This window comes from Monodon monoceros, unplaced genomic scaffold (assembly GCF_005190385.1).
Source record: "Monodon monoceros isolate NGI ecotype Baffin Bay Population unplaced genomic scaffold, NGI_Narwhal_1 Super_Scaffold_3, whole genome shotgun sequence".
NCBI classification, from domain to species: Eukaryota; Metazoa; Chordata; class Mammalia; order Artiodactyla; family Monodontidae; genus Monodon; species Monodon monoceros.
Window position 1 is genome coordinate 60,243,023 of NW_021703780.1, and position 26,726 is coordinate 60,269,748.

Below are 26,726 nucleotides of genomic sequence, written 5' to 3' on the forward strand. Positions count from 1 at the left end.
GGCCTGGAGAGATCACTCGCTCCTGGGAGGAGGTAGAGAGAGGAAGCACCCCAGGGATGACTGAGATGAAGTTCTCATTCCTCGGAGGGATGGACATATGTCATTTAATGTTAGAAAAATAAAGTCATATAGCATTACTTGAGTTATAGTGCAGTAAAACCCCTGCTTGCTACATGCTGATCCTCAAATGGTCTGAAACAGGAGGCAGAACTGACATCAGTCATCCCTCTGCAGAAGATCCTTTGCCAGTCTTGGTCCATCTCACTGAACATCGTCCACCATCCTTGGCCAGGTATCCAGGCCCCAGTTCCCTTCCACAGGAGTGGCACCCACTGTGGACTGGTTTGTGTCCCCCGAAATTCATAGTTTGAAACCCTAACTCCCAATGTGGCTGTATTTGGAGATAGAAAATAATTAAGAAGATAACCAAAGTTACAGGAGGTCATAAGGATGAGGCCCTAACCTGAGAGTGCTGGACTTCTTATAAGAAGAAGAAGAAACACCAGAGATCACAAGTGCACAGAAGAAAGGCCTGGTGAGAACACTGTGGGAAGGTGGCTGTCGACAGCCAGCAGGCGAGCTCTCACCAGAAACGCAACCCTGCCAGGCTTGATCTGGAACTTCCCAACCTCCAGAACTGTGAGAAAATAAACTTCTGTTGTTTAAGCCACCCAGCCTGTGGTAGTTTGTCATGACAGCCCACGCTAATACAGTATCCAAAGTCTAATGCTTGACACACTGCATCAGAATCATCCAGAGTGAAATGCACTTGTGAAAAATGCAGTTTCTTGGAATCAACTGCAAACCTAAAAAAAAAAAAGAAGAAGAAGAAGAAGAAATCCCTAGAAATAGGGCTCTGGACTATACATTTTAGGATCACCCCTGGCAATTTTGACAGGGGCTGCTGGACAGGATACTCCTGTGAATGACATTTGGCTGCCCCTCTGCTGGTCCATTGCTGGGTCTCCATCCATCCTCGCTCTCTACCCTCCCCATCCAGAGGAGCCCAGATACAGCCCTGCCCCTTCCAGGAAAGCTCCAGCCTGTCCAGCCTGCCGTGACCCCCACTCCAGTGAAATCCTTCAATGAATTTTCTGCTCTGAGTGCCAGGAAGCATACCCTAGGGAGATCTGAGATGGTTTGTCATGTTCCAGTCATTTCTGACCAGTGAGAGGGGTTGTGGGCCAGGGTATACCTTTCTCCTTTGCATTAACAGCTGTTTCTCAACAGACACAGTTCCCACCCATCTGCCAGCTGCCCTTCTTCAGCTCAGCTCCAGCTCTGCTGTTTTATTGGCCACAGATGCAGACAGGTTGTTCTAGAATTACATGTGACAAGTGCATGAACCTTCACAGCCAAAACTGTGAGTTTGTTGAGGGAGAGGTCATCTGAGTGCCTCCCCTGGAACGCCAGCTCCATGCACAACTCCTGATACAGAGAGACTCGGTCCCAGCTGGTTCACCACCCCAGCCTTGCTGACCAGCACCTGTCTTCATCTTTCTCCCAGTGGTTGGGTCACAGGTCAGAAGGGCACCATCTCTGGCCTGGGAGAGTAGGTATCTCACTGCCCCTCACAGGAAACTGTCCCCGACCCAATTCTAATCTTATTCTGACTATTGAAGCAATTTCTTTTCACTGTAGAAAACCTGGAAAGCACAGGAAATTAACTGCATTGTTAAAAGTACATTTTCAGAAACCTCCTCTACCAATGAAACTTCATTTGTTCAATCATTCATTCAGCAAATACTTGAGCTAACGGTTCTTTCCCCAAATAAGCATTAGAGAGGGAGAAAATGAAGGTCACAGAGCAATTCTCTTTCTGCACGGAATCACTAACATCATTTTTGATTTAAGATATGTAGTTTATTTCAATTAAATATATATTATACTGAAATGCTCCTTGGACTCGTATTTCATCTTGGATTGAAATATCCATTAACATCCATTCTGTATTTCCTTTGTCCATTTAGATTAAGTTATATTCAGAGCTCCCGATTCTCCAGGGCCTGGCATAGCTCTTAGAGCACACCCTGCTTCTTCCAGCCCAGCTCTGAGTTTTTCCTCCAGCTGAGGGCTAAGAGGTTTGAGATCCCAAATGTTTTCTCTTCTTATAAGAATTTCTTCGGCCAACTTCTACTGAATCCATATCAGGCAATGCATTCTCCTCTGAACAGTGTTTTGTAAAGTGAAATGCCATTGTCTCAGGCTGGTGCTTTCTGATTTCACTGCCATCGCTGATTTAGGCATCTTTTCTTCTACCTATTTTTTTTCTCTTACTTTGAAATTATGAAAGTAGTTATCAATTATGACTCTAAAACAATTGTCATTTTAATGAATGTGCATCTATTTCAGAGATAATGTGAGCAACAGTGCACTTCTCCTGCCAGCACCGCCCCCATCCAATCCTATTGTAGCAAGGAACTCAGGGTACAAAATAAAATCACACCTCCTTTAGTATTCAAATTCATGTAACTCCAAGCTCTGTTCTGTTCCCTTTGAGGGGGTCTTTCTTCGCCAGTGCCACTGGCTCATGCAAACTTCAAGAATCTCAATGGTGAGTTCACTGTACTTAGTTCATCCAGCCAACTTGGAACCCCAGGGGAAAAGTCATGGTATCAATCCATTTCCTCCCAGATGACTCCTAGACCCTATGCAAATTGTCCCTCTTTCATCCCAGGCACCTTCCTATATCAGGAGTTTTGGTGGGATGTGGTTCAATGAATCTCAGCCCTGCAGAACCCCAAACCTCCCAAACAAATATCCTGTTATACCTTCCCATAGAGCAATGGGCACTCCAGGTCCTGAAGGGTGTCCCTAGTGCCTATGCCTTATCCCCTTGGGTCTCAGCTAAGCTCCAGGATTTAATCTTGGCTTTAGCACTTTTTAGCTGTGTAAACTCTGGGACTGCCTCTCTGATACCAGGCTTATTATCTGTAAAGTCTGCACAGAAAGCATATTGAAAATGGCAGCCACTCCCAGTCATAGCTCCTGGAGCAAGAGGGTCATTTCTCTCCTGCCTGAGTCAACAGCGGCCAGCCTTGGGAGAGGGGCCCTGCTTGGGAAGCCGATCTCAGAGTCTCAGAAAGCCGGTTGCTGGGGAGGAGGGGCCCGTGGAAACCACCAAACCAGTGCTCCTCACAGCAGGGCCAGGACCTGCTGCTTGTTAGGAACGGAGAACATGACCCACCCCCGACCTCCCCACCAGAGTCAGAACCGCTGGGGTGGAGCCCAGGAATCTAGTTGAACATGCCCTCCAAGTGATTCTAATGTACACTGAGATTTGAGAAACACGCTCTAAACTATCCCATCTCATCTTTCCCCTACTGCCACCTCCCTGGCCATTTTACACCAAGGAACCCCAAGACTCAGCCACGGGAGACCAGGTGTCCTGAGTAGTCCCCAGTGGGGTGCCATTCAGCACTGCCTTCTAAACCTGCTCATAGACCCCCTGTAATGGTCACCAAGCCAGCTCATCTAAACTGTCCTTTGCCCACAACTCAAACTCCCCCTCTCAAGATTCTGCTTCCGAAGCTCGTCTTGCCGTGGCTTCCGGAACAACCAGGCCCCACATCCCAGTAGCTCTGCATGACTTTCCTCTCCTTCCTGCTGAAGCCCACAAGACTACATCCTTCTCTAATCCTGGCCCCTTTACCTGAACCCTCTCTCAATCCCCTCAACACCACGGTTGAGCAGACAGACTAGTTAGATTCAAGTCCTGTCCCGCAATGGCTGTGTGACTCAGGCGAGTGACTTAATGCATTTGGGGCTCTATTTACCGCTCTGTGAAATGGAGGCGACAGCCTCTGTCTCCCAGGGCTGTTGTGAGAGTGAGATGATGTCCGGGCATAAGCCCTCGCCTGTACTGGCCGCTCAGTAAATGGGGGTGAGCATCTTGCTAAAGAATTAGCTGTCAGGAGGTGGAGAAGGAGGAACAGAGTCCACCTCACGGACGGTGCTTACAAGGGAAGAGAAGGGGATGCAGGCACTGGAGGAAGATTACCAAGTGAGTTACATTTCAGGTCCTCAGTGCTTGGCTCCCCACTCCTCCTCCACTTTGACTGAATGGAATTCTGCTTATAAACCCGACAAGTGCATTTCTCAGTGAGGGTATCTTTTCTTTTATGTGTCACTGCTCCACTCCCTAGACCCCAAGGACAGTCCCAGGCCCTAGCCATGGATGCTTGAGTAGGCAGTAGGTGGCTGGGGAAGGCGTGCTGTAAGCCTCACCCTGGTACCCGGGGCTCCTGGCAGGTAGCGACACCTCGTGGACTGGCCTGCCCTTGCATGACTGTCACATCGTCGTCCCTCAATCTTCCAGCGCAGTTGTGGAGCTGCAGTGAAGAAGGAGGCCATTCCACCTGGAGGTGAGACATTCTGCACAGGGACCAGACTCTGCCACTTAGGTGCTGGGGACCTGGTCATTTACTTCACCTCTCTGACGTTTGCAACCTCCTCTTCAAAGTGGGATAATAGGTGTGCCTATCTCATAGGCTGAAACGAGATGATATAAGTAGAGTGTGAAGGCCTGGAGTCTGCACACATGTCATAGGCACTCAGTAATGATAGTTATTTTTGCTGTTATTATCATCTCCCTGACTCGGGAGGCACCAAGCCTGAGAGGACTTTCCAGACCTCTTACTCCAGACCCATCAATTTTCCAACTGCGAGAGCTGCCCAGGACGAAGTTGTAGATGTGGGCGAGGTATGAACTGTGCACAAGTCCCCTGCACTGAGGACCCACCGCCCAGCTCTGGCAATGCTGGAGGCAGAGGCAGCTCCCACCTCTTGGGACAACCTCAGCGGCAGGCAGCTGCCTCCAGGTCCTGCTCTTCTGGGGATGGCCCACCTCTAGCGACCCACTAAGGGGGGGTGTGAAAACCTGGCCACCTGCCTGATGTAGGACGCCTCTGACGTGCACCTGAGTTCCAGAGCTGCCCATGGGTCGATCACAGCTGACCTTTCCTCCTGCCTAATCCTGCCACCGCCCCTTCCTCACAGGTGCTGACCCAGGGCTCTCCTCTGTAGGCTGACCTCCCTCCCTGAGAGTCTTCCTGACCTGTGGCAGGAGGTGGGCAAGGCATCTGTCAGCGGACGGCCATGTCTCCCGGCTCCTGGTTCCTGCCATCTCCACGCAAAGGTACAGAATTGACGCCTTTGGCCACACCTGGTGGGTAGGAGGCCCCTGACTCTGAAAGATTAGTCACAGCCTCTGCGACCTCACCAGAATTTCTGCACCCACCTCACTGTCCTCCCCACTGCTAATCTCCTCCTCCTTAAATCGGTCCCTTCACAGCATCCTTGGTGACCTTTCTAAGTCCAGCCATGTTGCTTTCCTGTGTAAAATGACTCCTCTTTCCCTATAAGATACAGCCCGAGCTGGGCTCAGTGCCGGGCTCCTGCCCATACCCCAGCCATGCAGCCTCCTCTGAGCTCTTTCCCCAACACCTGGAACTTGGGTATTTCATACAGCATATTCTTTCCTCTTACATTATTGCAGGAGCCCCTCCCTCTGTTTGGAATGCCTCCTGCTCCCCTTCTGAAATGTTTCCCAGAATTGAGCATCCCTCCGGCTTCTTGTTCTTAGTCCCACATTGCTGGCCCCGATGCACTGTCATTGCTAGCTTGATGGACTGTCTTGCTCGCTCCCCTTAAGGGTGGGGACTGTGCCTCAAGTCATCTTGGTGTCCCCAGGCCCTGGCACAGAGGGAATGCCCTGTACATGACACAGCCCCACCGGGCCAAGTTCTTAGATCCACCTTCGGCTGAGGGGTGGGTTAAAGGACTAAGGCATCTGAAACTCAATCTTTCTTCCAAAGTCTGTGAGCTCGAGAGGAGCTGCCTGAATTGCAGGGCAGTTCTGATCTGGGGATCTGACTGCAGGCAGCGTGTGCCCACCGCCGTCCCCATGGGAACCGTGTCAGGCAAAGCTCCAGCTCAGAATGAACAGCGTGCCTCGGGCCTGAACCTGGCGGGAGCCGACATGGGCACAGGGCTGGCTCGGGTCACCCGCAGCCCTCACCTCAGGGGGCCAGAGAGGGGCTGCAGCTGTAGGGACCGGGTGGGCAGGTCGCCATGGAAACCAAGCTGCTCTTCTTTCCCTGGTACTTGGAGTTCTGACAGGAAGGCCAGACTCCACAGAGCGCCCTCACCCCTGGGCTCCTCCTCACCCTCTCAGTCTGTGTCCAGGGCACATCACAGGCTGGGGCTCGGAGGAGCACGGAGAGCAGAGGGACCAAGAAAGTGGCAATGACTCTCTCCCACTGCCATGATTCCTGGGGATGGTTACTGCCTGAAAGAGTTGGCTTGTCCAAGGAGCAGTAACAAAAGGAGGCAAGAATCACATCTGGGGAACCTGTGGTGTCAAGAGCCTTAGAGTGGGAGACCTTGTGTTCTCATCCTTGTCCTCATACTTCAGAGCTGGGGGTCAACCTCTCCATGCCCAGTCTCCCCACATGTAAAACAAGGGCCATTTCATCCACCAGATGTCCATCAAGTATCATTATTGAAAGTAAAGTATAAGCTACAAATCCCTCGACCATGTAAGGAATTGGTGCAATAGCAGGCTAAAAACGTCATCTGTATTCAAAACAATTAGATAAATGAAAGCATGACAACTCGCTAATGGATTAAAAGGAACAATTCCTTTATTCCTTCGATTAGCCTGAGCTTAGTACCTCTCTATCCAGACAGGCATGGTGCCAGGGGCTGGAGACCCAGGATAAGTCCTGGACCCTGCCCTGGAGGGCCTCCCAGGCTCACAGAAAGGGTTTGTGTTGACCCACTTTGTGGCCAGCACTGTGAAGCATGCCAGAAGAAGCACAGCCACACTTTTCTCAAGGAGCACAAATAAAACTTCTTAGGGCGATGAACAGAAGATATATGAAACACAGAAGGAAAGTAGTAACTTACTGGGGAAGAAGACCTCCTTGGGTGTCTACTGAGGAAAGGAAGGTTCCTGGGATGAAATGGAGATTGAGTTAGAGGGGGTGAAAAATAATTCTCTGGTTGTCTAGAGCAAAAGAAATCTTTGCAAAATATGTTACTTTCTGGAAAATAATTCTCCTTTAATACACTAAAAGTGAGCACCCAGGTCCAGCGTGTGTGTGTGTAGGTTTCCCTCACATCAACAAGTAAATCTGGTTTGACACCCAACAAGCTGGGTGTCTTACAGTTCAACTCAATTCTGACACCATCTATGCAGAGATAGCATCAGATTCCACATGCTAAGGGCTCAGACCTGCAAGACTGCCCTCCCCTTTAGATGCCGATTGCAAGCCCAGGTTGTCACTTGCCCTTCTGACCAACTGGCTATAGAGTAGGGGTTCCCACCACCCTCTCCTTGGGTTGGATTAATTTGCTAGAATGGCTCACAGAACTCAGGGAAGCCATTTGCTCATGAGATCACAGGTTTATTGTGAAAGAATATAACTCAGGAACAGCCAGATGGAAGAGATACCCAAGGCAGGGTATGGGGAAGGGGCACGGAGATTCCATGCCCCCTCCCAGACCCACTCTCCCAAATCTCCATGTGTTCACCAACAAACAAGCTCCCCAAACTCACCCCATCCTTTTGGATTTTTATGGAGGCTTCATTACAGAGGCACTATTGATTAAGTCATTGGCCACTGGGGACTGATTCAATCTCCAGCCTGCTTCCCTCCCCAGAGGTTAAGGGGTGAGATCAAAAGTTCCAATCCTCTCATACATAGGTGGTTCTCCCTGCAACCAGCCGCATCCTTAGGTACACTCCAAAAGTCACCTCATTAACATAGCAAGAGACACCTTTATGGCTCTCATCACTTAGGAAATTTCAAGGGTTTCAGGAGCTCTGTGCCAGAAACAGGGAGATGAAGATCAAATATATATTTCTATTATAAATCACATCACATACATGCACCACAATGTTCAAAGCAGCACTGTTTACAATAGCCAAGACATGGAAACCACCTAAATGTCCATCGGCAGATGAATGGATAAAGACATGATGTATATATACTATGGAATATTAGCCATAAAAAAGAAGGAAATAATTCTATTTGCAGCAACATGGATGCAACTATTAAGTGAAGTAAGTCAGACAGAGAAAAACAAATACCGTATGATATCACTTATATGTGGAATCTAAAAAAATGACACAAATGAACTTATTTGCAAAACAGAAACAGACTCACAGGCATAGGAAACAAACTTATGGTTACCAAAGGGGAAAGGTGGCGGGGGGGGGGGAGAAACTAGGAGTTTGGGATTAACATATACACACTACCATATATGAAATAGGTAAACAACAAGGACCTACTGTGTAGCACAGGGGACTGTACTCAATATCTTGTGATAACCTAAAATGGAAAAGAATCTGAAGAAGAATAGATATGTATAATGGAATCACTTTGCTGTGCACTTGAAACTAACACAACATTGTAAATTCACTACACTTCAATTTAAAAAATCTTAAAATCACATCACATAATGCATTCACTAATTTCTTAGCTTCTTATTTTCTGTGCCCCCCTCCCCCCAATTTAGAATGTAAGCTCCATGGGAACAGAACTTTATCTTTTCATTTCTATAAGCTTAGCACTCAACAAAGACACATCATAGGCTCTTTTGAAGCACTAGTAAAATAAGTAAATACAGGATGAGGGCAGATAGGTATTGAACAAATGACTTGAAGAAATGCTTTATATTCTCAGTGAGGTAAATTGGTCACAGGGTAAAATCCTGTCATCAGGCCTTAAGTGAGTCCCAAAATGTTCAGTCATGTAGAATGTGTGTTGCATTATCACGTCTCACCAAGTGACCAGGATAAGCCAGGCGCCAAGGAGGGGAGCCAATCACTGATCGCTGTCTGTCTGAATTTGTATTTTCATGGGATACCTCCTCACAAGGCACATTATTGTGGTCATTTTCAGAATTATTTGTTCGATGTCTGTCTCCCGATTAGACTGTGCGCCCTTGGCACTTAGTTGGTACTCAATAAATATGTGTTGAGTGAATGAAAAACTTCATATGAGGGTATAACATGAGTTTGGTTTGGAGAGTCAGGGAATCTATTCTCAAGGGAGTAATATTCATTTTGAGGAAGAAGGGTCACTAGAAATGAGTAAGTGAAGGGAAGGGGAAGAAATGTATAAGAAAATAAGAAAGAACATCTGTAGAGTCTCCGAGTTGGAAGACAGTGTGGTGTGTTCAAGCATCTGTTAAGTGGCCCAGTATCACTGGGGCATGGAAATGGGGGTGAGGTGGGGGATTGTCATCCTGAGGCTAAGAGATCATGAGAGCTCACGAGCTACTTCTAGGATCTGGGACTTCCTTGTAACAGCGATGGGCAGACAAGGGGTTTTCGGCAGAGGTGTTTTCTGATCAGATTCTATTATAAAGAACATCCCAGGTGTTGTGTGGAGAGTGTGGAGTGGCAGTGGGAAAAACGAGGTTCAGAGAAATTGGATGACTTGTCCAAGGACACAAACGTACCAGCAGCAGAGCCCACCTTCCCTGATATCCAACCCAGAGCTGTTTCCCCAGACGATGCCACTTCTGAGAATTCTGAAGCCTGGGCTATCAGCTGGGAGGAGGAAAGAAAGTGGGAAAAGGGTGATTTCTAAAAGCAGAGAGCAGCCCTTTTCTTGCTGTGCAGATTCTGTCACGTGGTGATAATGGCACTCAGTCCTGAATGAAAGGACTCCCTGCTCCCAGCCAGCACTCCCTGCTCCCAGCCAGCACTCCCAGCTACTCCCTCTTACTCACCAGACCAGGACTTGCAAAACAGAGACCCTGGGAGATGGAGCCCTAACCATGGTCCTCAAATATTGTCTTAAAGTACCGTGTTTGTTGTAGAAAAAAAATTTTAATACGAAGAGAGTTTAAAAAAAAAAAAAAGGAAAAAAGAAAAATTACTCATAATTCTACAATATACATACAAACACATAAACTTTTGGTGTCTTACCTCCCAGGCAATATTCTCTGCAGATAGCTAGAATAGTTTTATATTTTCATAAAATATAACAGCCTGTTGTTAATGCCTTTGTATGAACATGTTTTAAAATGTAAAAAAAATTTTTATTGAGGTATAGTTGATGTACAATATAGTGATTCACAATTTTTAAAGTTATACTCCATTTATAGTTATTATAAAATGTTGGCTATATTCCCTGTGTTGTACATTATATCCTTGTAACTTATTTTATACAAATAGTTTGTACTTCTAATCTCTTACCCCTATATTGCCCCTCTCTCCTTCCCTCTTCCCACTGGTAGCTACTCTATATCTTTGAGTCTGCTTCTTAAAAACTTTTTGTCACAGAGATTCAAGCATACACCAAACTGGAGAGAATAGTATAATAAATCCTTACCTACCCCAATTCCACAATTATCTACGCATGGTCAATCTTGTTTCATCTTCACCCTTCCCCTCTTGAGTTATTTTGCAGTAAATCCCAGACATTTATGGGTCGAATGACATCATGTCATTCGACCCATAAATACTTTGGAAGTTTCATCTTTTGAGGCAGTTCAGGCAGTTCAGATGCCATTGCCTGGGTGGACCACAGGCAAAGCATCTTTAAGAGGTTGCCAGGGGCAGAAGACGTGCCATCCTCCTTCCCTACACCCACAGAGCTGTTGTGATGCCCAAACCCTCTAGCCTCCAGCCTTTCTACGAGCTGTGCCTTAGAGCAGGGGTGTTGGCCCTTCTTGGCCTGTCCCTTTGAAAGTTTTGGTTCCTGCAGGGGGAGACCAGCATTTCATAAGAACTGAATCCTGACCTGAAAAAGCTGTTTTTTGTTTGATTTGGGAAATTTTGTGTAAATGAAGTTATAATGCAATAAAACATCCAGCCAGTTTCTTGCAGTATAAACTGGCCTTGAGGAATGACTCCCACGCCAGCCCAGGGTGAACCAGGCAGCCTCAGAGTAGTCAAGATGGGCTGGGACCCCTCGGCTTCACTCCCCTCTCCCTCTTGGTCCATGGCCATGTGGACAGGTTACTTTCTCCTGCTCTTTTCTTTTACCAAATCTGAGGTCTCAGGCCTTTTTGGTAATTTCATTTGAAACTGTTCTTTCATAAGACCTGATCTATTTCTAAGTATACATGAAGAATAGGAAAATTACTCAAATACATTTTTCAATTAAATATTTTCAGAATACAAAAAATAAAATTTTAAAGTTTTAGTTGGGGAAGGGGAACAAAAATATTTTAATAAATGTGAGTGTTTGTTCTGGAGGCAGAATGTAGAGACAAGGAAGACACCCTGTGAATCCGTGCAGCCCTGCTCTCTGGGGTCAACGGTGGGGAGTTGCCTGTCCGGCTATTCGAGGCAGCCTTGCTCCAGCCTGGGCGGCTATTGTGGACGCCAGAGGCACTGTGATCTAAAGTGCAGCTTCTTTGCTTCGTCAGGTTTCAGCATTTCCCATGAGATCATTTAAAATCACATTTGTTACTTTACCATCTAATCACACATAAGCTTCTCCACCCCCTCCCCACGCCCTGCTTCCATCCAAGGAGAACACTTTCTGGAGCACCAGCAGCCAGGGTGGATCTCGTGACGGGAAAAGGGAATGACACCCAAGAAAGCAGGATTCCTTGCACTTCCAGTTGAACGACAGTGAGGTTCCCAGCAGACAGGCTGAACCACCTCCCTGAGGACAAACAAGTGTAAGTCTTCACAAAACTGGGGGTCCTGGACTTGCCTCCCCTCCCAGAGTCGCTCATAGCCTCCTGGCAGAGCAGACGTCGGTCAGTGTCTTACCATGCTTGATGTTAAGCTGAACGTATGTTCCAGGAGCTCATGGTTTCCAGTGGAGGCGATCTGGGGTAGAAGAGGTGACCTCTCATCTAGAAGACAATCAAGATTGAGCAGCAAAGGTATGACTGTGGGACTCGGGGGCCTGTCTATGGCTAATGGTGTAAAGATTTGTTTGGGGTGATATGGGAAGAATTATAGGCTTTGTCCATGATCCAAAAATGAAGCATGTTTTGTAGGCTGTTTGAATACATGACCTTCCCCAAACACCCATAGTTCGTAGAAAATAGTCACAATTAATCTGTTTGTGTAGAAGACTCTGCTGCTTCCCTTCCTCTGAAGAATCAGGGAAGAAATATGGCTAAATCCAAAAACTATCAAATATATATGCCACATTAATGTCAAGCTTATGCTCTTCAAAGAGTCACACTGATATAAAGAGATGTTTTATTAGCCAGTGTAATTTCAGAAATTTTACCAAAGCTGTGGTAACAGAGGACAAATATCCTAGTAGTATTGATGAAACTTTAAATAAGAATGGACATAGAAAGCAGAGAATGCATGGTCTTTGGGTAGGAGGTGATACACTCCTTCAGAGATAAGCCTTGCCTCAAACTTTAGGCAACAAGTCCTCTTGTTAGAGAAATACGAGTAAGGTTAAAAGCAGTGGTTTCCACTCTTGGTCACAAATCAGAATAACCGGGAGAACTTTTTAGAAGCAGACTCCTGGGACCCACTCGAGGCCTACTGAATCTGAAGGTCTAGGAGTGACTGCTAAGAATCTATAATTTTTTCAATGCTCTCCAGAACATTCTGATGGGCAACAAGGTTGAGGAATGCTTGTTTTAAGATTGTGGTGATAAAAGACAAACTCAGGTGACCAAGGGTGTTTTCCAAGCTTCAGGGAGAATTCATACATGTTCAGAAAGCTGACAACAGGTCGAACCAAAGCCACCTCTACTTCGTTTTTAGCCCCGAATCTGCAATCCAGAAGAATGACCCATTCAGAAGTTTCTATGGTTCTGGCTTTCTTTGGCTTTTTTTCCTCCCGTAGTTCAAGGGCACTTAGTGTACATTTGATTCTTGATCATGATTTGCTCTTCGAGATTACCTGATTGGATCAGTACCAGAAAAAGAGAGAAAAGTCTGCTATGATTTTAAAATGTAGTTTGAGTTGGCTTTCCTGGACTTGCAAAATGCAGCAGGCAGAAGCAATCCCACGTGTGTATTCTGAGTAACAGCAGCCTAAAGGTTGAGCTTTCCAGCCGCATGACATGGGAGGAAGGAGAAAATGATGGTGCGAAATGAATTGCTTTCAGTTTGATGGAAGAATTTGTTTTGAAATAGCAGAAAGTTGGTTTCAGATGTTAGGAGGATTTTAGAGTGGTCTTAAAAAGTAATTTACGGGTTCCCTGTCCACTCACTTAGCAATCAAATAATGGTGATAATAATAATAATGATAATAATAATAGTAACGAACAAGCATTTAATGTGAAACATCAGCAATTTTTTTTTGCCCCAGGCATAAAAGTGGATCTTTGCAAGGATGGTTTTAAGAAAATCATCATCAGAAGGAAATGGAAAAGGAGAAGGGTCTGTAATGGTAAATGGTGGATAAAGAGTCTTTCACAAACAAATATTGCCAAAGAAATGCTGTTCTAGGAGGAGAAAAAACACTGATCACTGACTCTGGGTGTGCATTCCCTTGTGTCAGAGCCCAATCACGCAAAAAGACTCCTGAGACATCAACTTTCTTATGAGCAGCAGCCCCATGGTTCCCATTAGCACCCGCTCCACCCCAAAACAGACCTGTCCTGGGTCCTACATACAAACCAATACCATGAGCTTGGAGTCCATGCCTCCTGGGCCCATGAAAGAAACAATCTCCCTTCCTCCTCTGCAATTGCTGTGCCCTTTCTGGTACATTGCTCATTAGAGGGCTTGCCCTTTCTGCATAATCACTTCCTGCCCAGATCTTACCTGTCCTTCAAAGTCCTGGATAGACCTTTTTCTCCCCTAAGGCCCTCTTTCCTCTTCTCTGCTTCTGCCTCACTGTTTCATTTATGTTTCTTTGTATGGTGTATGTCCCCTATTACAGCTCCCACCAGAGTGTGAGTTTCTGAATGGCAGGATCTCAGCATCCTTGATTTGTATACCCCCATCACAACTTTGTACACACTAACAGCTCAGTAAGTGCTTCCTGAATAAAAATCATGGCTTGGGGTTCTGGATCATATGGGAAGAAGATTCAAGCACAGTAGCACCTTTTCTCACCTTCCTGCTTCAAGCAAATGTGTTCTCTCCCTTGCCTGCTGGTATTAATTCTGGGAGCTTAGAACTCTTTGTCCTTGGGGAAGATGTCACTGTGGTCCATCTTGCTCATTAGACCCCCATGGTCACTCTTCTTTCCTTGCTATTCATTATCATGCTTTCCCCTGGTGCTCCAGAGAGGACTAGAGTTGTGTTTCATGAACTGGATCAGAAGAGCAGGAAGAGGTCACAGTGACCACAGGCAGGTAGAGAGAACAGTGACTAAGAGCACAGGCCTACAGACGGAGCTGGACCTTGGGTAGTGTCCCAGCTTTGCTGTTTATTAGCACATCAGGCAACTCTTCCCCTTCCTTTTGTTTCCTCAACCGTGAAATGGCCATAATAATACCTATTTCACAAGATGATTGCAAATTTTAAACAAATGTATAAAGGACTTAGCCCAGCCTATTAGCTACTATTCCTATTATTATTTAGTCCAATGCCCTCATTTTATAAAGAAACTGAGACCTGGAATTTCAGTTTTAGTGACTTATTCTTAAAGCCCACCCATTATTTAAGGTCACATAGCTGGTTACTGGCACAAGAAGCAGGGACCCATGTTGTGAGGTATTCCCCCTGCCACGTGGCACTGACTGGCTTCGAGGTGACAAGAGGGGAGCCCTCTTGGAGATGCTTTGTTCACATTCTGTAGGGAAGGGCCAAGGCACTCAAAGCCCAGCATGTATGCAACAGCAGATGTGAGCTTGACCTTGCATTAGACACAGTCCTAGGGAAAAGGAGATGGAGTGAGTCGCGGCATTATTATTATTATTATTACTATTATTATTGTTTGAGGGGCTCACAGAGCTGACAGGCAGGACAAATTAGGGATGCTTCAGGCAGAGGAAGGCCTTGTATAGTGGGTGGGCTTTAGATAGATGGAGAAGGGGGGTTTACTGTGCACAGAGGAGGGAGAGGTACAGCGAGGAGACATAGGCAAAGAATCAGAGAAACCTAGAAAGTGCCAACTCTGTTGACAAAAGTCAGGGTACTGGTTACACGGGGGAGTCTTCTGGGGTGCAGGAAATGTGCTATATCTTGGTCTTGGTACTAGTTACACAGGTGTTTGCATATGTTAAAAAAAAGCATCAAACTGTAAAGTTAAAATGAGTGCCTCTTATTTACTTTGTGTATGTATATATTACCCCTCCATTTTAAAGAAATCCCCCAAAATAATCCCCCCAAAGAATCAGTGTTAATATTTTTATTCTTCACCTTCTGGACAGAACAGATAAGAATAATGACTTAAGTCACCAATAGGCTCTGACCTTGGCTATGTCAGCCTCAAGGCTTTACTGCCTTATCTGTAGAAATGGGTTAATAATGGGGTCAGCTTGGAATGTCCTGGTTGGCCCACTGGTTCAGTGCTCATCCAGACACTGCACTATATCTCCTGCTCCCATCTATTCCAGTCCTGGCTCTGTGGAACATCAGTATGAGGGCAGGATAAAGGGAATCCTGGGGAAACTGACAGCATGATTGATGGATATCTGGGTTGTTGTCCCAGCTCTTCCTCTTTCTAGTTGGAGGACTTGGGCAAGATCCATTATCCACCTGGGTCTCAGAGTCTTTACCTGTCATCTAGAGACAGTTGTCCTACAGGGAGATTATATGTTTTGATGTGAAATCAGATGGATTATGTAGCACTTCTGGGTCAACTACTTAATAATTATGTTCCCTTGGGGAATACTAATGTTAACAGCAAACTTAATATATGTTCTAGTCATTGCTCTAAGCACTATAGATAAGCGTTGTTCTAAGCACTTATTTAATTCTCGTGATAATCTCTTAGTGCTCTTATTATGCCTGCTTTATAGATGAGAAAACTGAGGACAGAGGAGTTAAGTAAACTTCCCAAGGTCCCACAGTTAGTAATTTTGTAGAGCAGGGATTTAAACCCAGATAGTCTGGCTCCAGAATCCAAGAACTTAGCCATTACACATTGCCTCTCTACATACCGGTTTCTTAACCAATGGAAAATATTTCATTATACTGAGGGAGAGGTAAAAATGTGTTAAAAAATTTTAGAGAAATCAAATATTAGATGAAATCACATAGTGCATTTTAAAGATCTGAAACACTAAGCATGCACCATATAGGTTTTAAAATGTGACAATTTCACTGAGACCCCATTTTTACCCAGTGACAGTCCTTCATGCTTTACACTGTGCCAGGCACTGGGGGCCACAGAGCTGTGGACAGAATAAATTTGTTTCTGCCCTCACAGGACTTACAATTGACTGAGGCAGACAGGTATTAAACAAACACACAAATAAATTTAATTATAAACTGTGATAAGTGTCAGGAAAGGAAAGGATTCTTTGGGACATCATCTTGAAGGTACCTAATTTAGAAAGGCAAGATCAAGGAAGGCCTCCCTGAGGAAGTGACATTTACTCAGTGGCCTAAAAGGAGACACACTATTTTTGTTAGAATTTGCCAATTGAAAGCAGGATTTGAGGACCAAGTCAGAATGTGATTTGTGGAAAAAAGATTCCTTCAATGCCAAGAGCCACCCAGCAGCACCAGACTTTCTGAGTACCTTTTGCTTCCCTGGAATAAACTGATGGGCTACATTATATTGGTTGGCATTTACATAATATTCACAGTGCTCTTGCCTTAGAAACTTTTCCAAAACCCATTTCTACCTGTCAGAATTTGCATGTATTTTCTTTAGAAACCTAGCAAAGAAAAAGGGGGATTATTATTCATGAGAAGCATGTTTGACTCTAAAATAATTAATGTTTAAGAAGAAGATTAACAGCCATAGAATTGCCTCATGGAAAGAGGCCTCATATAGGTGCCACTGCTTTCAGGAGGTGTTCAGCCAAGGCCAGACAGAGAGAGAAAATACTCCAGTGGGAGCCATCAGCCTGGGTGTGAATTTGCATATTCTTTAGGGTCTCTTAGCCCACAGTGCACTTGTGCCTCTCCCAGCTAGAGTATGTGACATTCATATTACGATACATACAGTCATAAAAACACTCTAAAAACAGTAAGCCTTCACCAGTTTCTCTCATCTAGGTTGGTCCTGCTCTTCTTCAAAACCTTCAGGCACTTGTCTTTATGGCTTAAAAACTCCATGGTCAGAACCACATAATTTAGCCCTTATTTTTTTCCAATTATTTCCTAATTGTTAGGATTCTTTTCTCCCTGAGAAGTCTGAAAGGCCCCCAGAGCAAGAAACATGGCTTTTTGTCAAGATGGAAGGGCCTCAGTGTATACCTAGACCAATTCCCTCATTGTACAGATGAGAAAACTGAAATCCAGAGAAAGATAATACGCAATGACTGAGCAGGGTTTATTATAGACCTGTGGCTGCGGTTCCAGTCTTCTAACTTTTGGCCCAGTGCTCTTTCCTCTGCACCACCTCATCTTCCACAACACCTCAAAGAGCTAAATGCACATTAAGCCTTTAGCAATTACTGAGAATGGAAGAATTTCTGAATATTTGACAAAATGAGAAAGAGCTAAGTCTTCCTGACTCACCCTGCAACATCTAGCAGCTCAGCTGAACACTTCCACGCTATGGCAGTTTGAAGAGAACCTCTGAACCTTAAAGGCACAAGGCCATGTTCATATTTGACTGTAGCCAAGAGAACACAGATCTGTTGCCTCATTCCCTAGAGAGTCAAGAAGCAAAATAAATATGAAAGGCAATCCTCTTATTCCTCCAGGAGTTGCATCCAGAAAGAAACTGAACACATCAATCATGTCAGGGAGAAATAGTTCTACCAGGTGCATGATCAAGCCCAATCCTGATGTTTCCTACTGCAAAGTCAATCTGTCCTTAACTAGACAAAACCTTAGTTTCCTCACAAGATCACCCTCAAAATGAGTCAAAGCCATCGCATTACTTCCAGATTCATAAGACACCAGCACTCATGAAATCTCTAGCTTACTTAAATATACCTGGTCATGTTTTAAAAACTATAAGAACTCACAGCGCTTCTCAGCCTCCCTCACCGAAGAATTCTGAAGGTCTGTTAATGATATACTCTGATAGGAACCTGTTGAAGAGGATAGGAATTCTGTTGGGGAGGGTAATAGAAGTAGGAGAAAGAAGAAAGATTCTATATGTTTTTAATAAAAACTCTTATCCACAGCATGAATTCCCTTCACATTTTGAGTATACTGTAATTTGTATTATCTCATTAAATAAACACTTTTATTTGGGGCAGCTGAACCATATTAAAAAGTATTCAGGGGCTTCCCTGGTGGCGCAGTGGTTGAGAGTCCGCCTGCCGATGCAGGGGACACAGGTTCGTGCCCCGGTCCAGGAAGATCCCACATGCCGCGGAGCGGCTGGGCCCGTGAGCCATGGCTGCTGAGCCTGCGCGTCCAGAGCCTGTGCCCCGCAACGGGAGAGGCCACAACAGTGAGAGGCCTGCGTACCGCAAAAAAAAAAAAAAAAAGTATTCATACACTAAAGGTGGGGGATGGAGAAATAAAGTGGAAACATTATGAGGTTTTAATATTGTGTTTAATTGTAAATGATCTCAAATGTTTATTTAGTTTGTATGCTGAGAACTAGTGGTATGGAATTGAAATAGGCTAAATGGCTATTGGCTATTTTATCACACGTATAATGGGAAATTTTAAAGTTACATTGTGCCTTTGCACCGCATTTAGCTTACAAAATGCTTTCACATACATTACTCGATTCTCCCAACAACAGTGTCAGATTAGCAGGGCAGATGTTAGCATCTCCAGTTCACAAATCATAGAAATGAGGGTAAGACAATTCAAAAAAACCTAGTTAGTGTCAGAACCCAAGCTTCCTCCCTCCAATTCCAGTGCTATTTTAACAAAACCACACTACCTCTCTGTTTTGTTTTTGTTTGACTAATTATAACTTGAAGTCTCTAGAACTGACTCAATCCACCATCCTGAGTTTCTGGGTCCATAACACTCCAGATCAGGTGATGAGGAACTTGATTTCTTCCTTACTGACAAAAATATTTTCCTTCATTCTGATTCTGTTTTCAATGGGTTGGGGTTGTGAGACAAAGACCCTGAAGAAAAGAATATTTTTCTCCTCTTCAGCTTCATTTGGATCTCTGTTCTGTTGGGCAGAGATGTTTTGATTAAATCCTTGTTAGGCACTTTCTCCCAAACTTTCACATTTCTTTCTTCCTTGAATTACTCCTTTCTTCCACTTTATCTCCCACAGAAATTTGATTATTCTCAGCACTATAGCCTGACACACTCATTGAGCCCTACAGCAGTTACTCACCAAGCCTGGTAGAAAGCCATTCCCACTCAATTCTCTCACCCATCCCCACAGTTCTTGTTCAGCACCATGGACAGCTCAAGGGCATACTAGGCATTGCCTTGCTCTTTCACCAACGACTGATGGTGTATGTCGTTTTCACCACACTGTAAATACTTTTTGTTGTACTCCATACCTGGACAACAGATCAGCTAGCTATTATCTCTGAATCATTCGGAGGTAAATTATACTCAGCAAAGATTCCCATAGCCCCATTCCTTTAGCACCAGGGACAACTCAGGACTATTCAACTTCAAAGACAACTCAGTGATATTTTTCTGTTGTCCCAGATAGCTGAGGCTCAATCTCTGACTACTGGGCAGGAGCATGGATAATGTGGTCTCACCTTCATCACCAGAAACAGCTTATTGCACTTTCCCAGTGGCATCGCTACTTCAAATTCTATCTCTTCTCTGGATAGCTTACTCACATGTCCAGTTTCCCTGTTGCTCCAATCAGATGCCTAACAATTAAAAATTTCAGGGCAATGGACAGCTCAGTTAGACACATATCAGTATCACCAACTATCTAAAATGCTGACGCTTTAGGGACTGCTCTAAGTCTTCACTAATATGGCCACATCCCTCAAAACGGGACAATTAATTCCATATTCCCATTAGCATAGAGACCCCAGCAATATCCCTAGTGCTAAAGCTAGCTAGGTTGCTCATTACACTAACTAAAGAGCCTAACCACACTCTCAGCACCATGCACAATACAGTTTCACTCAGATGTGCCAGTCGCTTGGTTACTATTTCTCAGCACCAGCTTAGTCACATTCACAGTCCACCCATGAAATGTCCAACCACATTCTCAGTCCTAGTGACATCCTGATAATATGCTTGCTGTTCCACCAGGCATCCAAGTCATGGAAGCAGAACCTGAAGCAGCTTATTATCATGGTTCTACTTTTTGGATAGCCCTCATAACTAGTTTAATCATGTTTGTAGTTACACCCATACCCAACCACTCTCTTTCAAAAAATCAAGCGATATAGTCACATCCTTTCCACCCCATGGTACTTACTCATGCTCCCCCTGAATGCCCATGACTAAAACCATTCCCACCCCTAGAATAAGGCTCAGCAGTTCTTAAAACTTCTCTTCCTGCTCTTCTATGACACTGACAGATTTTGTTCTTCTTCTTTCTGGCTATAGCATCTCTGTAATGTTCAACACCTCTTCACCCCCATAGACCTCCAGGTTTCAGCCCTCACTGTTCTTCTTCCACCTTGAAGAACAAATTTTATCCAAATCAGGGTGGATTTTAGGAACACCAGCCTCAAGCTGTTAGTGAACAGAAACCACATTTTTCCCCCAGTAACTTGGAATATGGTCAGTTTCTGCCCACCCTGGTCTCACAATCCAAGTACCAGTGCTTTCTCTTCCCTTTTTCCTAAAACTCAAAACCACTATTCATTTAATAAATATCTGCTGAGTATTTACTAAATGCCAGACACTATGCTATGGCCTGGAGAATCAGTGCTGAACGGGATAAATGTGTTCCCTCACTGAGCTTACAATTTAGTGAGAGAAGTAGAAAAGCAAATGGCAATTACAAATCAGAGGTTTATAGAGAAAACACAGTGAGTTACAGCAGCACAAAATGGGAAGCCTAACAGAGACTTCATATGGGGTCAGAAATGGAGGAGTTATCTGAAAACCAACAGTAAAAGAATGAGAGGGGATTAATCAGGCAAAGCAAGGTGGGGGAGTAATTTCAGGCAAAGGAAATAGAACCTGGAAAGGTCTTAAAATGAAAAAGAATGGGTCAGACTCAAGGAGAAACTAATAAAAATGGTATGCCTCTAAACAGTGCTGGAGAGGTAAGCACACAGTTTGGGTTATCTTGAGGGCTGTGGGGAGCTTTAGAAGGATTTTAAATAAGAATATAATATAACCATATTTGCATTTTAGAAAGATCATTTGGTTACAGTTGGAGAATAGATGAAAAAGGACTAAAGGGGAAGCAAATATACATAGGGGGTCATTGGATGACAGTGATTTAACGACCAGTATGATGGAGAAGCTAAAGAGACATGGAGAGAAGATACTAAGGAGATGGAATCAACAGCACTGGATGTCTTATTGGATGTGGGAATGAAATAGAAAGGACATCACGATGATAGCTAGGTTATGGACAAGCACAGAAATAGGCTATTGGGGGCCATTCACAGAGGGAGAGAGTCTTAGAGGAGAGGCAGGTACTAGAAAGGGGTGGAGAGATGGTAATAAGTACAGTTCGGGACATGTTGAGTTTGAGGTACCCAGTAGACATTCAAGTGGAGATGCCAAATTTGGGTCTGATCCCCATGGGCATAATAAGAGCTGGAGATAAAGACTCAGGAGTCATCTGCATATACATGAGAACTGAAGCCATGAGTATGGATGAGATGCTCTCAGGAGGTGGTGTCAGACAGACCTGGGATTGAGAGTACCTGTCCTGCCACTTATTAGCTATGTGATCTTGGGGAAGTTAATTTTGCCACTCTAGTTTCTCATTTATATATTAGAGATAATACCTCATAGGGTACAGTGATGGTTAATATGTTAATGCATGCAAATTGCTTAATCCAGAATCTGGAATATAGTGAATCTCTGTAAATGTTATTATCAGTGCTATCGATGTTATTATTATTATTATCATTATGCAGAATTTTAAAAAGCATAATTTAGAGCCCCTAGAGTCATAGTCACATATGGGAGAAAGTGAGGAAAAGGAGATTGAGTGTGTCAGAGCAGTTGAGGACAGACTGTGTTTCAAGAAGGAGGAAGTAGTCAAAATAACCAATAACCCCATCAAGATAAGAACTGAGTTCTCCCTGAATTTAGGCAGAAGAAGGTCTCTGCTGCCCTTGCAAGGAGGCATTTTAGTGAGGTAGTGGGCACAGATGTTAAGCTGCTAAAACTGAAGAATGACCAGAGACAGTGAGTGGAAATGAGTCCTTTATGAAACTCAGCAGATAATGGGAGGAGAGAAGAGGGAAGAACTGAATGGGCTATGTACTAAGTAAAAATTTTTAAAGTTGAAAGAGACTTGAGCATCTCTAAAGGCTGATAGGAGGGAACCAGCAGACAAGTCAGGAAAGAGAAATGAGGTAGTGAAGGGATAAGATCCAAAACAGAAGGAAAAGATTGGCCTTAGCCAGAATGAGGAGTGATGTTCTCCCTGTTGTAACAGGAGGAGGGAAGATAGAAGGGTGTAGATTGCAGGTAAGTTGGAGGTTTGGGGGCATGAAGTTGAAGGAACTGTGTTTTCTTCGTGAGGTAGGCAATGTGGTCATTGTCTTACTGGAAGGGGAAATGGGGAATAGCAGTCAGGAAAGACAAACAGTATTTGAAATATCAGACTAGAAGAAACTGCTGCCTAGTGAAACCATATGATTCCTAAGTGACATTGTTGTTCCTCATCACCCCTCAACAGTACAGATTCAGAGAAACCTGAGTTAAACTCATTTAGACTGACCTAGGCTGGGTATTTAGGAGAAGGACAAGGGAGTGGTCAAAATGGTGGACCACAGGATCTGATCTGGATATGGAAAGAAGTGTTAAGCCACGGACAAAGAGAAAGCAGCCTGGGGAGTCCAAATGGAGTTCAGAGAGGGGGAGAAGCATTGAAAATGTCAATAAAAAAAGGTTGTGATCAGAAAGTAGGAGGAGACCCAAGATAAAGTAGATCATGTACCAACGTCTTTGATGAATGCAGGAGAGTGCCTGCTACTCAGTGGTCATAGAAATGAGGAGAGAGGGCAGTATGGCTGGATCTGGTGGGGGGCAGGGGGTACAAAAATGATGAAGGAACAAAGACTAGAAGCTCATGGACAGCATAGATACCACCCTGAGGTATGTGGAGTAAGATGAACTGACCAGCCTCCCTCGAGAATGCTGCAGGGCAGTGGGGTCCTGGGGGAGCTCGGTGTGAGTTAAGAAAGGAACTGAAGAGGTGGGGGGTTGGGGGGGAAGAGTTCTAGCAAGCAAGGTGGGAGGGAGAGAGCCAGTGGGCAGGCTGTTACTTCTCTGTGGTTATGTCCACTCTCATAAGAGTATAAATTCTTCCTGAAGAAGAATGAGAAGATGGAATTCCCCTCTGAGTCTCTGGAAACTACCAACTTCCATCGATTCACCCCAGAGTCTCTGGTGGAGATTGAAAGACGAATTGCTGCTAAGCAGGAGGCAAAGAAAGCCAAAGAGAAGTCCAAGAAACAGAAGGACCAGGAAGAGAAGACTCGGCCCCAGCTTGACTTGAAAGCGTGTAACCAGCTGCCCAAGTTCTATGGCGAGCTCCCAGCAGAGCTGGTCGGGGAGCCACTGGAGGATCTGGACCCCTTCTACAGCACACACCGGGTAAGGGCTACTGGCCGGAATGGCCATTCTCAGCTCTGGGAGAGGAAACCTCTGTCCCACCCAGCCCAGGATTCCTCCTGCACCGTGGGTGATGTGGCTGTCAGCTGGACTCAGTTAGTGAAAAATATATCTAATTCACCTCCTCAATACTCTCTTTGAATCTCTATGGTGTTCACGGTGGAGGTTAATTAAATCCAAATCCTCAAAAGCAGTGACAACTGCTGTGGAGTTTTCAGAGGAAGTTGGCTATTCCCTTGGATGAGTTCTGGCCTCAGATCTCCAGAGGTGTTGGCTTTCTATGCAAGTGGGGAGCAGAGATCTTGAGGCTGGGGGGAGGGTAGAATAGGGAAGGGGAACCGAAATCAGGATGATTTAAACCAGTGGTCCTCAAAGTATGATCTCAAAACCCCTGGGGTTCCCAAAACCCTTTTAGTGGGTTCAGGAGTTCAAAACTATTTCTTAGTAATACTTAGATGTCATTTGTCTTTTTTACTCACATTCTTTTGTGAACATACAATAGTTAACATAGAGGCTATTGATGGAGGATCACATCTGTCTAACAGCTACTGGAATGTATGCTTGTATACTCCTGTGTTTTAAAAGGTCCTATCTTTTTAAATTTCTAATATTATATATATATATATATACACACACACATGTACAAACATATATATACACACATATATATACATACACACACATGGTATAAGCAAAAAGGTATAAACATTAACAAGAGATCATTAAGGTCCTCAGTAATTTTCAAGAGTACAAAAGGGTCCTAAAATCAAAGTTTGAGAACCACCAGTTTAAACAGTTTCATGACAATTACCCTGTTTGTATTTTATCTTGGATGTTCTATACAGCTGAAAAAGTGGTGTGTGCATGTTTGGGGGTTGGGAGGGGCAGGAATCAGCCATCTCAAATATGGTTTGTAGAGAAAATAAAAAAGGCCTGAAATGACTTTCTCCTCTCACCTGCCGAGAGCTGTTATCCCCCAAAATGCTCAGAGGAGGGAACCAGTAGAGGGTTTAAAAGGGGAGACCTAAGAGGTGGAGAACAGAAGGACCATCACAGACCAGGGATGATCCACTAATCAGAAGAGGAATTAAATGCAACCAGAACTTCACCCCCCTGCTGCCAGAATCCTCTCCCTGGGCATGATGCATCTCACCAACCCTGGGTCAGCTGCCTGTTCACTGGGCAATCTCAGAGGCCCATCTTGATGCACAGTCAGCCGCAGGGCCTGGGGTCTTGCTAGAAGGGTGAGGATATGGCTTTTAGCCCCTGATCCTCCCTTACTCTCTGCCCCTCCATTTGCCTCTCATTGACCCGTGGTTCCCAGAGCCCTACTTGCTCCCGAGCCTGAGATGATCTCACTTATGCTCAAACCCATGGCTGGAGGAGGATGCATGTTTCTCACTGGAGATCCACCCTCTGTTGTGGTTTTTTTTTTTTTTTTTTTACATCTTTACTGGATTATAATTGCTTTACAATGTTGTGTTAGTTTCTGCTGTACACAAAGTGAATCAGCTTTATGTTGTGTTTTGTTTTAGACATTTATGGTGCTGAACAAAGGGAGGACCATTTCCCGGTTTAGTGCCACTCGGGCCCTGTGGTTATTCAGTCCTTTCAACCTGATCAGAAGAACAGCCATCAAAGTGTCTGTCCACTCATATCCTTTGCACAGTTGCTCCTTCCACATGTTAGAATCAAGCGGTGCCCACTGTGTCACGTACCTTCTTTGGGGGTTAACAATAGAGCCTTCCTCCAACTGAATCCTAAAACAATGAGATCATCAAATTGAAAAAAAAAGTTTGTGTTTTTAGTGTGTTCAACACCCAAAAGCAGTCCCAAGACAGAGGAGGTGTTCATGCAACCCACACCTGGTCTGGGATTCAACTAGACCAGTCTGGACACGTGTGTGGATGCACAAGTTGAAAAGGGGAGATTGCTGATACACCCAGGTACATTCTCATCATATGTGGCCTGTTCTTCCCACAACATAATAACCAGTAAGAGGGTCCCTAGGCTTCTTTGGGCAGATATGATAGGTGTGGGTTGATATTCTGTGTCCTAGCCACGCTGGAGAGTGATTGTTTATTTGGCAAAAAATCAACTCTTGAGAAGGCAAATAGAACAGACTGCAACGGGCAGAGCGAAGATTGTCTAAATGGGACCCCACTGGTCATGGGGTACTGCCTACAGCACGTTACCCCCAAACTACTGGCAGGTTAAAAATGTCAGTAGTCTGAGGTTCATGCCATTGAGGAACGTAGTAATGGTTAGAAATACGTTGGTCAAATGTCTGTATTAAATTAATTGCTTTATGTAGCTTCAGAAGCTGCCTCGAACTTTTCTCTTCTTTTTTTTTTTTTTTTTTCAAGACAAGCCAAACTAGGACAAACAAGAGACTTTGGCTTGGTTTCCAAGGATCTTCCCTAGCGACTGTCCAAATTGGAAGTTCCTAATAACAAATTCAGCCTTGGTTTCTCGGAGGTTGATTTGCAAGACCAGCCTTGCCTCGGCTGCCTGTCAGATGGTAGCCAGCCTCTTAGCGGGTGTCTAGTAAAAGGGCTCTCGCCTCACACTCTGGGGTAGATTGTTGGATTGCTGGACAGCACTTAGTGACCTGGTAGCTCACTACATTACATTTTCCCTTTACATGTTTTACCTTTATGGCCAACCAGTGGGAATCATATTTTCTTAATTCAATCTCGGCTTTCCTAATGCTGTAGAAGAGTATTTAATAATAATAATAGGGGCTTCCCTGGTGGCGCAGTGGTTGAGAGTCCGCCTGCCGATGCAGGGAACACGGGTTTGTGCCCTGGTCCAGGAAGATCCCACATGCCGCGGAGCGGCTGGCCCCGTGGGCCATGGCCACTGAGCCTGCGCGTCCGGAGCCTGTGCTCCACAATGGGAGAGGCCACAACAGTGAGAGGCCCGCGTACTGCAAAAAAAAAAAAAAGGCTCCTATTTGCTAAATACCTCCTAAGCATCAACACTGTCATAGGTACAGAAACCCTTGAAGAAGGGATTAGCACCTCCATCTTACATGTTACTGTTA

At 44.8% G+C, this 26,726-nt stretch overlaps 1 protein-coding gene across 1 annotated transcript in view; it reads left to right on the forward strand.

Moving 5' to 3' along the window:
- Window positions 1–4,295: 4,295 nt before the first annotated feature.
- Window positions 4,296–26,726, forward strand: part of SCN10A (sodium voltage-gated channel alpha subunit 10) — a 95,992-nt gene continuing 73,561 nt past the window's right edge. Inside the window, exons 1-6 of the mRNA XM_029244012.1 lie at window positions 4,296–4,364; window positions 4,999–5,137; window positions 11,497–11,649; window positions 11,777–11,859; window positions 23,381–23,662; window positions 25,216–25,343. Coding sequence (XP_029099845.1) covers window positions 23,393–23,662; window positions 25,216–25,343 — 398 coding nt within the window. The 5' untranslated portion in view covers window positions 4,296–4,364; window positions 4,999–5,137; window positions 11,497–11,649; window positions 11,777–11,859; window positions 23,381–23,392. The remainder of the gene's footprint in view (window positions 4,365–4,998; window positions 5,138–11,496; window positions 11,650–11,776; window positions 11,860–23,380; window positions 23,663–25,215; window positions 25,344–26,726) is intronic.